The sequence below is a fragment of the Colias croceus genome, chromosome 2, assembly GCF_905220415.1.
Source record: "Colias croceus chromosome 2, ilColCroc2.1".
Lineage (NCBI taxonomy): Eukaryota > Metazoa > Arthropoda > Insecta > Lepidoptera > Pieridae > Colias > Colias croceus.
The window spans coordinates 11147252-11161734 of NC_059538.1; the positions used below are offsets into that span (position 1 = coordinate 11147252).

The window sequence follows — 14483 nt, forward strand, 5'->3', positions numbered from 1 at the left end:
GTACTAATATTATACTAATATTGTACTAATATTGTAAATGTGAAAGTAACTCTCAATCACGCCTACTGAACCAATTTGCATAAAATTTGGTATAGATATATTTTGATACCCGAGAAAGGACATAGGATAGGTTTTATCGCGGAAATCCCACGGGAACGGGAATTATGCGGGTTTTTCTTTGACTGCGCGGGCGATGCCGCGGGCGGAAAGCTAGTATATAATAAATATAATATAAATTATAAAGTATAAACACAACAATTTAACATTCATTCAAATCATACAAACAAACAGACAAACAGACAGAATTTTTTACGGATTCGTGCTCTATACTGTTTCCCTAATATCGTTTTTTTGAATATATTACATACGTATACACTTTTTTTACTGTTTTATTATATACGTATAGATTATCATCAATTATTAATTATAAATAAAAATTAAAAAATAATAATAAATTATCATATTACATAATTTGCCATGATTTCAACTTCACCTTATACTAACTACCGAAAATACGCGTTGAACGCGCGAAGAATATTGTGTTTAATTTAGCGTCCGATGAACTTTACGTAAGTACGGTGAGCCGTGTATGATGGAAGAATGATTGCGCGCGGCATGGCGCGCTAGGGCGGGGCCCATAACTTTAGAAATTCTCTGGCTTTATGCCCACTCTTAAGCAGAAGTTTAAACAGTAACGGTATATTATCTTTATAGTTGGGAAAATATGTTCAGATTTGATCTTTTTATTAGAAAACTACCTGTTTATAAGAAGCACATGCCATACCAAGTTCGGTTCCCGGCAGTAAATAGGAACAAAAATGTCTATGCAAAAAAGCCAGTAGTGCGGGAATTTTACCATTCATTGAAACAATAAAAACGTCACAATGAATCTCATTTAGTTATCGGTATCTTTTATTCATATTAATATTATCATTTTATAGCAGCATTGATAATATCGCAAGAATTTCATCCCATAAATTATTAAAATGAAATTTTATCACATTAAGACCATCAAAATAGCACACTCTAAAACACTGCAAAAGATAGATTGATCTTTATAAAATTTATCATGACTTTTATCACCATACTTATGGGCCCCAGCAAAAACCCCAGCAAAGGTTATCTTGATACCCAAAAACATTAGTCTCCTAACCTAGAACTGGAACGTTACCGTGACGTATTAAAGTCGTATTAATTCTAGTATAGGAAAAGGACAGCGCTATAGCTTGTGTAGCCCCATCACTTTCATACACTGGATTTAGTACTACTTTAAGATGTCAAGGGTTACTGCAGTAGTGAAGCTAGGAAAGGATCTTACCTCTCCAATTGCTCGAATAGCTGCACGAAGACGTACGAATGTTGTTCGTAGATCATTCCGTATGTCCGTTTGAACATAGCGTGGAACTCTTCGCGGGACAACTGTAGAAGTTTCCGGAAGAATTCTGGAACAAACAAATGTCAATTTAAACAAGGAGCCATATAAAGGTAAATCAGACTTCATACTTTCAAATACTTACGTATTTGCAAAATCAACTAACATTACTTTATTTAACAGCTATAGTTCAACATTATATTTATAGAAAAAGATTAATGTCTTATTAGAATTTTCATCCTTTCGCAAAACCTAATACCAACCTATTATAATACTCTGGCAATACACAACTGTCAAACAGGTCGTTCAAAGTTCAAGAACGTTCTAGAATTTTCGAAACAATATTCCCATACCAATTCAAAACAGAGTTGAAAGCCGGCGAGAATCAAATAAACGTTTCATGTTTTTGCATTTGCTAGAGAGACAAGTAATTTCGCATGCTTAGCAATGCTTCAAATAATTTATATATTCTAAATATAGCACCTGCTTGCATACTATTTGCAGGCTTAACCGCATGTGCCGTAAACCTAGTTACTGCTGTTTCGTATAATATTGCTTTGAGAGAATTTCAATACAGTGCCAGTGGCATGAATACCGTGTTATAAACTTTATGTAATTTCATTAAATTAACTGTCCTTTGACAAATTTGATTATAATTAATTTTTAAGGTAAAATAAAAAATTATTTTCACAATTATTGTTGGTGATCGAATTTTTTCTATTCTTTATATAATTTTTTTTTTTGGAATGTGAACATAATTCTATGAAACTTCATTTAAATGAATTCAAATAAATCCTAGTAAGTAGGAACATATTAGATAAATTATTCTCTAAAATTTAGAATATAAAAAAAAATTAAAAATATTATGAGGTACGTGGCCCTAAAGGTACCTACTATAAAAAAATCTGATATTAAAAATTAAAACTATGAATTTAATAAAGCTTTTTTACCATTTATACCTATAAATGACGAATAGACCAGACCAAACCACGTGATTTATATCAAACAAAAAATATGAACATCACGACTAAAAATAGTTTGTTTATGGAACTATATAAAGAACGCCAGAAGCTGTTCAGTTTGTAATTTGTTCATAAAAATTATAGCAACGTGCTTTTTCTTATAGTTTTTTGTGTCATAACCTGGTTTTGTTACGTATTTATTCAAACAATGGTCGTGATGGTATTTTTCTGTGTGATATTTTGTAATCTATGGTACAATCTGATGTTTGATACGTTTATTTTTATAGGTAAATAGCTGCGCTCCGCGGTTTCACCCGCGTGACTCCGCTTCTGTTGGTCTTAACCTGATGATATATAGCTTATAGCCTTCCTCGATAAATGGGCTATTCAACACCGAAAGAATTTTTCAAATCGAACCAGTAGTTCTTGAGATTAGCGCGTTCCAACAAACAAACAATGAAACAAACTCTTCAGCTTTATAATATTAGTATAGATTCTATTAAATTAATAAGAAGTGGATTGTTCATGAGTCTGAAAATGAGTAATTGCTATAAAATGTATAGATAAGCTATGGATAAGATTCAAAATCTTCAACATGACCAATTAACCTGAAAATCTAATGTGACATGATTTTGTATCCCGCGTAACGAGACATTTATAAAGAATAATAATAAGAATTAATTAATGCTAATGCAACTAGAGCATTAATTAATACACTTAATAGGTACCTACCTACTTGAACTTGTGCCAAATCAGCAAAACCGATTTTATTGTAACTAGAAAGCATCACATAAACTCTTTAATATTGCGCCAAACGATATGTTCAAACTTCAAAGGCACCTGGGATTAACCCACATACAAAATAAATATATACAGTAGAAATATATGAAAACAACATCTTCGTCTTTAAGTGCAATGACCGCAGATATAATTGGACTGCGACTTGCGATAATTTCGTCGCGAACACTCCGTCATCGATGTGTAATCAATTTTCTTCTGTTATTCACCGACGTATTTATATTTTATGTGCGAAAGAGACGGTTATACGTGTCAACTGTCATGTGAGTAAAGGAGACATATAGGTAGGTACTAATTAATCTCTGTATTAACTGTATTTAAAATATTTTTTGTGTGCTTGTGAAGGATTTCTAGAGATCTTTAGAGTTGTATACTGATGTGCTTAGTGTATATTGTGTATACCAATGTATAATCGACGTGGCTCGCTAATTCATCTGCACATAATACAGTAACAGTATTAAATTTAAGAGATGGAGGAGAACTACATCTACATAATATGAATCATCAAATTTTTCTATCTAGGTATCTATTGTTGTCCGTTTTAGGTAGGACATAATAAGTAATAATATATCGATATCTTACATTATTAGGACTAGATAGTGAGTAAATTCATTTCATATAGGTAGATTTGTGAAATTAATTTTTCGCAAAAAAAAGCTTTGTCGCATGAAATTCGTGTGATTCGGAAATATAAATGTTAATTATTTCCATGTTTACATTTAAATATGTAATGAATCTCATTTGTTATGTACGTAACATGTTTATGTATGTATTCAAATAGTGCGTGTGCGTGTGCGTGTTTATAGAAGCTAGTTCCGTACTAACTTACTGGTAATATACTTCATTATGCAAAGTTGGTTCAATGTTATTGTTTACATTCTCGAATGAGATGGGTCATGGGAGAATGCTGTATAAAATAATCAATTTACTTATATACGTATATTAGGTATAATATATAAAAATAGTTATTTTGTAAGGTAAAACTCAATTTAGCTGTGGTCATGTATTTTTTACAGTGATTATGTGAAAAATTTTTATTTTATATTTTCTATTTTTGTTTCTTGTGGTTTAATAATTTAATTTATAAATCTAGATGTATTTATTCGTCAAATTGTATTCCATATTATGATATTAAGAACTTCAGAATATCTGATGGTTAGTGTTTAAAGTTTTAACTTTTAAGTATACCACTACAACTCACTCAACTAGGAACTAATGTAGTTATTGAAATAATTATTAAATTATCTAAAATTAGATTACAATAATCCTGTCCTAAAAAGCGAAGATTTCTCTCGTATAAGTTACGTTTGTTCAAATAAAATTTGTCTATTCATAGATTTCACACGTCTTACACCAAGCTTTTGTTTTCTCAATTAGTATGAAAGCGACTCTTCTTTCTATAATCTATTCCATACATAATTCATCTTATAAAATCTCACAGTTGAAAATTCTCCATTAACATGACAACAAATAAAAAAAAATCCATGAGACTACGTAGAAGTAGAGTAAATAAAGCTCATAGAAGGCTAGCTGAACGCTGATTTAAAACGAATTTTCGAAAATCGATTACGAAGGAGATTTTTTGAAACAAACAAATAAAAAAAGCTTTTAATATATTTACGAGTAAGTACTGTACATAATAAAAGAGAAATGTATGGTCAATCACCGATATTAATATTAAGATCAAAAAACACAAAACGCCCGTGAAACAAAAAAACAAATACATAGCTATTGATTATAATAAATTATATAAAAGCATTGAATTAAGTAATTGGAAAAATGAAGATAATAACTATACTAATTTAGAGACGTTTATTAAAGAAAAAATTGTAAGTGCTGAAATAACAAAATACAAAATGGCCAATTTACCTAAATCTGACTGGATTAATAAAACAATACTCAATTTGATTGAAGATAGAAACAGAATTTGGCATTCTTATCTATGTGACCCACATAATACCGCTCTGCACATGCAACATAATGCTGCAAAATTGAATGTTCGTACAGCCATACATAACACAAAGAAGAAATATTATTACGATTCTTTCAATAAATGTAAAAATAATCCAAAGAAGATGTGGCAGCTAATCAATACCTTGGTAAAAAATAAAATAGACAATAATTGTGCTCCTCCAAATCTAATTATTGACGGTAAAATAATCCAAAAAGGAACTGAAATCTGTAACTGTTTCAATAATTATTTTGCTACTATAGGCACTCTTTTGGCTAGTAAATTACAAAATAATAACACCGCATCAACACTGTCACAAAATACTATTAAACATTGTAAGACTTCTACAGAAATTAGGCTCGATAAATTTGAATTATGTACAAAAAATGAAATATCTAAAATTATAGATAAATTAGACAACAATGCAGCTGCTGGAATAGACGGCGTTACTACCAAAATCATAAAATGTATAAAGAATCTTATAATAGATGACCTCACTAATTCTATAAACAAATGCCTAGCTGATGGTGTCTTTCCCGACAGTCTAAAAGTTGCTAAAGTGACACCTATCTATAAAACTGGACCTAAATCTGACCCTGGAAATTATCGACCTATTTCAGTACTGCCTATAGTATCTAAAATTTTCGAAAAGGTTTTATACACTCGTCTGCTCAAATACCTAAATAAAATAAATTTTCTAATTGAATATCAATACGGTTTTCGTCCTAAATCAAATACACTATCAGCTACAATTGATCTTGTTTCCAAAATTAAAGACAATATAGATAAGAAGCACTTGGCCTTAGGAATATTTATAGATCTTAAAAAGGCATTCGACACCGTCAGCCACCCCATACTATTAAATAAATTAAAAAACATAGGTATAACTGATTCAGCTTATAAAATACTTGATTCATACCTGAGCAACAGGTATCAAATAGTAAAAATTAATAATTATGTATCGAATCTCGCCGAAATCAAATATGGAGTCCCTCAGGGCTCTGTCTTAGGACCGTTGCTTTTTTTGGTATATATCAATGATATTAGTAGCGCTGGATTGTCAGGGAACATATCACTGTATGCTGATGATACTTGTCTCTTCTACTTCGGGGATTCAGCAGTCAACTTAACTAAAGTTGCTCAAAATGATCTTAATCTATTAAATAGCTGGTTTAAATTAAATTTATTGACAATTAACGTAAAAAAGACCTCTTATGTAATCTATGCAGCCAAAAATAAAAAAATATCTTATTTTCCACCTCTTACAATAGACTCACAACCTTTAAACAGATCTAATGAAGAAAAATATCTTGGCCTAATCTTGGATAATAAATTAACATTTAAATCACATATAAACCATGTGAGATTTAAGTTAATACCACTTACAGGAGCTTTAAGAAATGCGGCTAAATATATACCATTTAAATTACGTTATAGTATCTATAACACGCTTGTTAAACCACACCTAGATTATCTTATCCCAGTTTGGGGGCAATCGGCGCCTACTAATTTAAAAAAACTACAAATTACGCAAAACAAACTAGTAAAAATCCTTTTTAACTTTAATTTTTTAACGCCAACTAAGGATCTATACTTCCGTACCAAATTGTTTGATTTAAATAAATTATATAAATATCACACTTGCATACTGATTAAAAATATTCTATCTAATAATATAAAAACACAAATAACACTAAACAAAAAATCCCACAAATACCACACACGAAAGAGTGATAACCTTGAATTACCATTTATAAGAACTTTATACGGTAAGAGAAACTTAAGATTTGAGGGAGCACAATTGTACAATAGCTTGCCTAAAGCAATTAAAGAATCCTCATCAATTAATATTTTTAAAAATAAATTAAAGACATACTTAACTAATTTCGATAGCTGATTGTGTTATACTAACTGCGAAATTGTTATTTCTCATATTTGTAAAAGATCATATTGTATTGTTCTTGTTTATGAGATTAATAAAGTTCTTTAAACCGAAGATACCAGTGGGCAGGGAGGTAGGCGGTGCATTGTGATTGAAATGTAACAACATTAACATATTACAATGTACCTATCTGCTTTGAAATCGTTCTAACTTCCTAGGCGTGGTTTCTCCAGAAGTCATTGTTATTCATTTTCCAACTTAATTGAGGTAATCGTTTAAACGGGCAATGACACTATTGCTTAGTTTCAAATACTGTTTATTTTACTAGCTGCGCCCCGCGGTTTCTCTCGCGTGGCTCTGCGCCTGTTGGTCTTAGCCTATAGCCTTCTTCGATAAATGGGCTATATAACACCGAAATAATTTTTAAAATCGAACCAGTAGTACCTGAGATTAGTGCGTTCAAACAAACAAACAAACTCTTCAGCTTTATAATATTAGTAGGTATAGATTTAAGTATGATTTCTATGCAATTCATCTACATTTAATTGAATATTTTACTTTATTAGGCAATTTTTGTATCCATTTATTGTCGCTCAAAACAGACCATCTGTTGAAAACTTTGAGGGTGCTTTTCCACCAATAATGTGCAATAAAAAATTTGTAAATAAAGGATTTGTAGCGAGGAATGTGTTTGTAAATGACCAATCATATCGCTTGATTCAGTATGAAGCGTTTAGCGTTTGTAGCGATACTAAATACATTCCTCGCTACACATCCTCGCTCATTAATGGTGGAAAAGCACCCTAAAACATAAACAAAACAAGAAAACAAATGACTATAGCTATACGACATGTATATTTGCAACACATGCAAAGATAGAACTGCAGTAAGATGCGAATCAAAGCAAAAAGGTTTAGCCCATTTACGCACTCGACCTAAATCCAGATTGACGCCATGTTCTCAGTTTTATGGGCTTCTAGACTTTTCCATACACCAAAGAATGGATATACAATTCAAAGATTGTGTCTTAAAAAACATATGGTTATAAATACACACTAGTTACTTGATGTTTGATCTCCTAGTATAGGTACATATAAGTAATATTATGTAGTATAAAAATAAAAAAAAAATTGGAAAATACCTGACAAAGAGAATCAATAAACATTTTTCGAAAACCGACTAAACCCATACAAATTACATACGTTATTTATGGCTAAGAGGAAATGATGCTATCCTTTATAAAGACTCAACACTGCTCCTGTGCAAAATTTGAATTAGGCTACTAGGTATAATATACTAGCTGTGCTCTGCGGTTTTACCCGCATTGCTCCGCTCCTGTTGGTCTTAGCGTGATGAGATATAGCCTCTAGCCTTTCTCGATAAATGGGCTAACACCGAAAGAATTTTTCAAATCGGACCAGTAGTTCCTAAGATTAGCGCGTTCAAACAAACAAAGTCTTCAGCTTTATAATATTGGTATAGATTATGATCTTCACATATTCTCAAGAATGTTAAATCATCACACAGGTGTATTAGCACCTAAATATACATTTTTCATTAAATAATACATATAAACGATATTCCCTAGAAAGAGTATGAACCGCAACGAGGAAAAGTTAATGAAAAAACATATTCCGGTTTTCTGGAAATATATATTCTGCGAACTTATGAGTCTTGAATAAATGTAACCGAGTTTCGTAGAATTGAATGAGATTTGTTTTCGTTCATTGCTATATCTACTGAATGGAGTGAATGATAGATTCAAAACACTTATTTATTTATTTATTACTCTTTAATAAAATTATAGGTACATGGGAAACTTATTGCTAACGTAGGTATTCAAAACGAAAAACAGTATACTTAGTTTATTAGGCGGCCCTATCACTTCTCCTCTCTTCTTCTCCTTGTACATTATGATGTGTCATTCGCAAATGAGTTCGAATATGTATGTTGGTAAATCAATAATGTTTTGTAATGGGTTTGTTTGTTCATGTGCACTATTTTGTACAGGATTATGTTATTAGAATTAGTATTAAATGAAAAGTTAAGAATTAGCAACTAGCAAGTCAGTGTACCTACTTCGCTATGGTATACTTCATTACTATGAGCATCCTATTCTAACTAATATTATAATAATTATAAATACAGAGCTACTTTAAATTCCATCTGCCCTTTTTCACGTTTGCCATTTAAACCGAGTTGGTTGAGCCGTTTACATAGCTAACAAATAGACTTTTAAACTTGTAAACCATTGTTTACATGAATTTTGTTTCTGTCTTCTTATCACAGATAGAACAAAAATGAATGATGTAGAACGTGGAAGAACCCCAGTGCGTCGCTCCTGTTGGTCATAGCGCCAGCGCGATAATATAGCCTTCCTCGATAAATGGGCTATCTAAAACATAAATAATTTTTCAAATCGGACCAGTAGTTCCTGAGATTAGCGCGTTCAAACAAACAAACTCTACAGCTTTATAATATAAGTATAGATACGTAAGACATGACTATCAATAATTACGGTTAGTATGCCAAAGCTTTCAAACCACAAGCTACTCGATCAACAGGAAAACTGTAGGAACAGGAAACAAAACAATTGAATACAATTCATTGATTTTTGAATTCATTCATACATTACACGCATGGCGTGTCTTTTTTTTAAACCGCCAAATCAATATGCGAGTTTTTACATATACTTTTTACAGGAGAGGAAGGTAAATGCAAAAAGCATGTCGCGTGTGTTGAACAAAATGATACAATGTATGTATTTACATGTTATATATACTAGTAGGCCCCCTGGATTTCCTTCGAATATGTAGGCAGTTGATTTAAGGGAACAAAATGTTTTAAACTATTTACTGCGTATTTAAAATGCGTAACTCAGATGCGCTGTAAACATGAATTTGAAAATATACTTACTTTAATATAAAATTTTATCAGTGTACTTGTATCTTGACCGCCTCTTTGGTACAGTGGTTGACGCGTGAGCGTAAAACCGAAGGGTCCTGGGTTCGATTCCCGGTGGAGACGAAGAAAAAAAATGTCTCGGTCGGGCAGGACACAGAAGGTTTATCACCTACTTGTCCCTAAAGAAATTCGATCAGTGATACAAATTTATAATGCATCTGCCTCATACCCCACTAGGGGACATGGGACTTCACTTTCACACTTCGAGCTACTATTTTCCTAAGCGCTACGAGACTTCCTAGCTATGAACTTTTATTTCTGAAGAAAAAGATTGATTTAATGGAAAATATTCCATTTTACAAGCTTCAACCAGATAAATATGTTAAAAATTAATGGTTTTCATTTTAAACGCATCAGATGTTATTATGTAAGACGTATGGGTATGAGGTCAAACCAACACCTACACATACCGCGTAAATTATTTCGACCACAGACGTTACGATATACGTACCTATTAAGAAAAATCTAAAATTTCGATATCACGAATCACAATCTCAAAGAGTTCTTTCCGATTGTAGATAAAAAGTTAACATATTCAGAATTTAATCTGTCCATAGATAAATGTATAAACTACGATAATCATAGATAAAATTGATATACTATTTACGGTAGCCTAAAATATTCCATAGATACCGATCGAGGTCAGTTAACTCTGTATTTATAGTTTTATTTGTTTATTGCTATATTTAATTACAAAGTCATTATTATTGGAAGATTAGATATCTTTTATAAGTAGGTATATTTATTATGAAACAATTCTAAATATATTACATACGTCGCTATAAAAACTTGAGCAACGTGGGTGTTTATAAATAAGTTCTAGGAAAAAAGAACTAACAAACAATTTACCTCATTTCAATGGAAATGATAATTTCAATCGAAATGATTCATTCACTGCCCCTATCATATTCGTAAAAAAAATTCATACAATATCCTATCCTATCCTACTAATATTATAAATGCGAAAGTTTGTGAGGATGTATGTTTGTTACTCTTTCACGCAAATACTACTGAACCGGGCACACATATAGAGGGTAACTTGGATTAACACATAGGATAGATTTTATCCCGGAAATCCCACAGGAACGAGAACTATGCGGGTTTTTCTTTGAAAAGGCGGGCGAAGCCGCGGGCTGAAAGCTAGTATATATACCTATAAATAATTTAATGATTTGATCATCCACCCACGTAATGTTTAATATATGTACAAATATGTATATTTATAAACATATCGACGACTAACGATTCAAACATAATATAATATTATTATCTAACATTTGAGGAACTAAATACGTTAATAATTACTTGTATATATAACGGTTGCAATTAATAAACGGATATGTAATTACTAATAATAATATAACCTAGACATTTCTCGAATTCCAAACAAAAATGTTTGAGCAATATCTGGAGTAAGGAAAATGTTTAGTTTTCTAAATAACGTAATCAATAAAATACTAGAAATCAATGCAACCTTAATTTATACATATTTTGTACTAAAGGCAATATCAATAGGTCTTTATAATTGTTCGTAATATTCGTATCATAACATACAGTAATAATAATGACGATCGCCATTACTAAAATTGTTACAATATGCAGTCGTAGCATCAACATAATACTAAGTGTTTAGATATATTATTCTTATGCACTAATGAGTCGTTACAAATGATCTCCGAACTGCTTATTACAACCACTATTATTATTACAACTATTGATAGAACTATACATTTATTTTGCAAAATTTCAAGTACAATAATATTCCTACCTACTCGTGCTATGTTACACATGTCGCATATTTACTAACATTTACGGTCCGTCCTAAATACGCCAATCTTAGCAAACAATTAAAGTTCTAGAACATTCCAGAATGTCATGCCAGGAAATATAGGAACGGTACAATAATCGATCATTATCAGAGATTGTGTCCGGTCAATTAATGGTTCAGTTTTCTCGCCGTCTGAATAACTTTCGAGTCAAGTTGCCATGTACGGCCGCTCACAATTAGGTCTTTGAACGATGCGACAGAGAAGGAAAAGAATTATTACAGTGCAGTTATGAACAAACATCTCTACAAGTGTACGTACGGTGATAATTCTTTGTGACACGCTTCTTGAGCCCGTGAGATCTTTTGACACGCCTTGAGAGTTGACTCCTGCGGTACGTTGACTCTTTGTTAATAAAATAGCATGGGTTCTGTAAGGGGTTGTTTTGCGCTTTGTTTTCGCATATTTCATTGAGTTTTTGTTTGATGGTGTCATAAAATTAAAGGAAGCCTCAAAACTTTTATCGATACTTCGATCGCTCATTAACTCCAGTGTCATAACATTTTATTTCATTCAAGATTGTTCATCAAAAAACTGTTAATGTTTTGTATTTAATTGTTCTGCATTCCGAACATATGATAAGTTTTCCTATATCCTGCAGGAGTCCATGTCCCATTTTTTCTTAGCTTAACACAGCTCATTATAAATGGGGTAAACATTCTTCTTGTATATTTATCTTCGGGTTATTCAATTAAAGACATAAAAAATGCTACACAAATTCCACTTACAAACTTACAATTACGGGCATGACAGCATTTCACTCATTTTTTATCTCACCCGCAAAAGAAGGTATGCAAAATAATGAGCTGATCAATTCCGATAAAGTGCATGTAAAACACACCCAAACCAGCTTTTGAGTGTTTCTTCACCAAGTTGTAAGGAATAAGGATTAATTATTATAATGACCGATTGTCAAAGAAACAACGCGTATGGTAATGAAATAGCATTGCTGTTACAAATTAGGCTGTACCAAGCTTCCATTTCGAGGACCGAAATGTTTCCAATCAATTTAATTATCTTGTACTTTCTACATGTGAATTGTCTTTGCTAACATTGTTTCAGGGGATGTCAACCTGATTTGTGACATCTCATATGTAACTAATTAAAGAATATGTGCTCAAAAACATCTAATATTATCTCACAACTTGTGAGACAAAGACAAGGGCACTGTAGCGACACTTCTGAAGAGCACAATTGAAATGTTTTATAGTACACAACTTCTCCGTAGCATCTATAAGGGCTTTCCTACCCGACCAGTCTACTTAGTCAAGTATCCCTACATTTTCGTTTGTGGAATAACAGCTACAGCCTGCTTCTTGAACATGTGGAGGAAGGAAGGTGGAATTCCACCATCGTGAAAGTGAGGATCCTCAACCAGTCTATTCGACTGTTAATTATTTCAGAGCGATGATTCAGAGCGAGATGTCGCTGCAAACAGATCAACTAGAGTTATTAAAGACATTCTCCAACAAGTCTAGCCCATTTTTCACTGCCATTACTAGATTATTACGAACTTTGTCCATACCACCCTACATGCACACGCAATAAAAAGCACTGTTCCTAATAAATCCGTGTACTTAGCTGGAAATCTCGGTCCCAGACCATAAGTTTAGTAGCCCTGGTCCTCTTGACAGACGAGCCGTATTTGGTTTGGCGCCCAGTCTCGACTTTACAATTAATCGCAGAGGCCGGCCACATGTATTATGTATGTGAATTTCACAGCAACAAAAGTCACGGATGATTGGTGGCAAAAAGCGATTGCCAACCCCGTGAGAAAGATTTGATTAGATTAATTAAATGTTAACTAGATGTTATGTTAATAGACAGATGAATGTTTTACAATGAAAAAATAATTAGCGTTTTAATACTTGTCTCCGTATCAATTGCATAGTTACGTAATTTTCACAAATCCGAAGCTGCATTCCAATGCAGAAAATTGCAAAACCTAAATGGTATCTATCTGGTATAATATTGAAATTACATAAAGCAAATTAATTATTTACCTCACGTTTGCTATATCTATCTGTTTAGATTGAAATACAAGAACTGGTTAAAACAGTTCCAATTCCTACTAAAGCCTAGTATCCAATCTGTGCTTGGCTTAACTATTTTATATTCGAGTATTACTTAACAGTTAGTTTCCTACTTTAACTATAGTTATTCTCATTTATCCATCAACCAATACCAGCAAATATACAAACAACCTCAATTTATATACCCAATACCAGCAAATATACCAATGACCTCAATATTCTCACGTGTAACTTTCGCACTCACAATATCAACATATCCAGCCACTACAATCCGTGTGAAAGATCAAATCCAAACAGATGGTCGCTATCTACATCTGCACACGTGGGTGGATATATTTAGACTTCGGTAAACCAACACTAGGCAGAACTCCCGGCTTTACGAGCGAAATGAGTTATGAGTGCCGGAGAATTCACGTTTATTGAAATGAGGTATACATGACAAAGCAGTTCTTGGATTTTCTTTAATGATTAGGATATCAGAGTTATTGTAGCTCTGAAAATCTAAATTGATCATCAATAATGTATACTATAAGTAAACTCTCAGTTAAAGTCAATAAATTGCAAAAGACATTCAACGAAATATCACATAAGCATGTGCTTATGTTTAGCTACTATTATTTATTCTGATATACAATATAGTAGCTAAACATTAGTGAAAAATATGGCAAGGAAATAAGCTAATAATTAATTAGAAG

The 14483-nt window shown here is 32.2% G+C and overlaps 1 protein-coding gene across 1 annotated transcript in view; it reads right to left on the reverse strand.

Moving 5' to 3' along the window:
- LOC123703726 (glypican-4) overlaps window positions 1-14483 on the reverse strand; it is a 101104-nt gene that overhangs the window by 14913 nt on the left and 71708 nt on the right. Inside the window, exon 3 of the mRNA XM_045651826.1 lies at window positions 1319-1442. Coding sequence (XP_045507782.1) covers window positions 1319-1442 — 124 coding nt within the window. The remainder of the gene's footprint in view (window positions 1-1318; window positions 1443-14483) is intronic.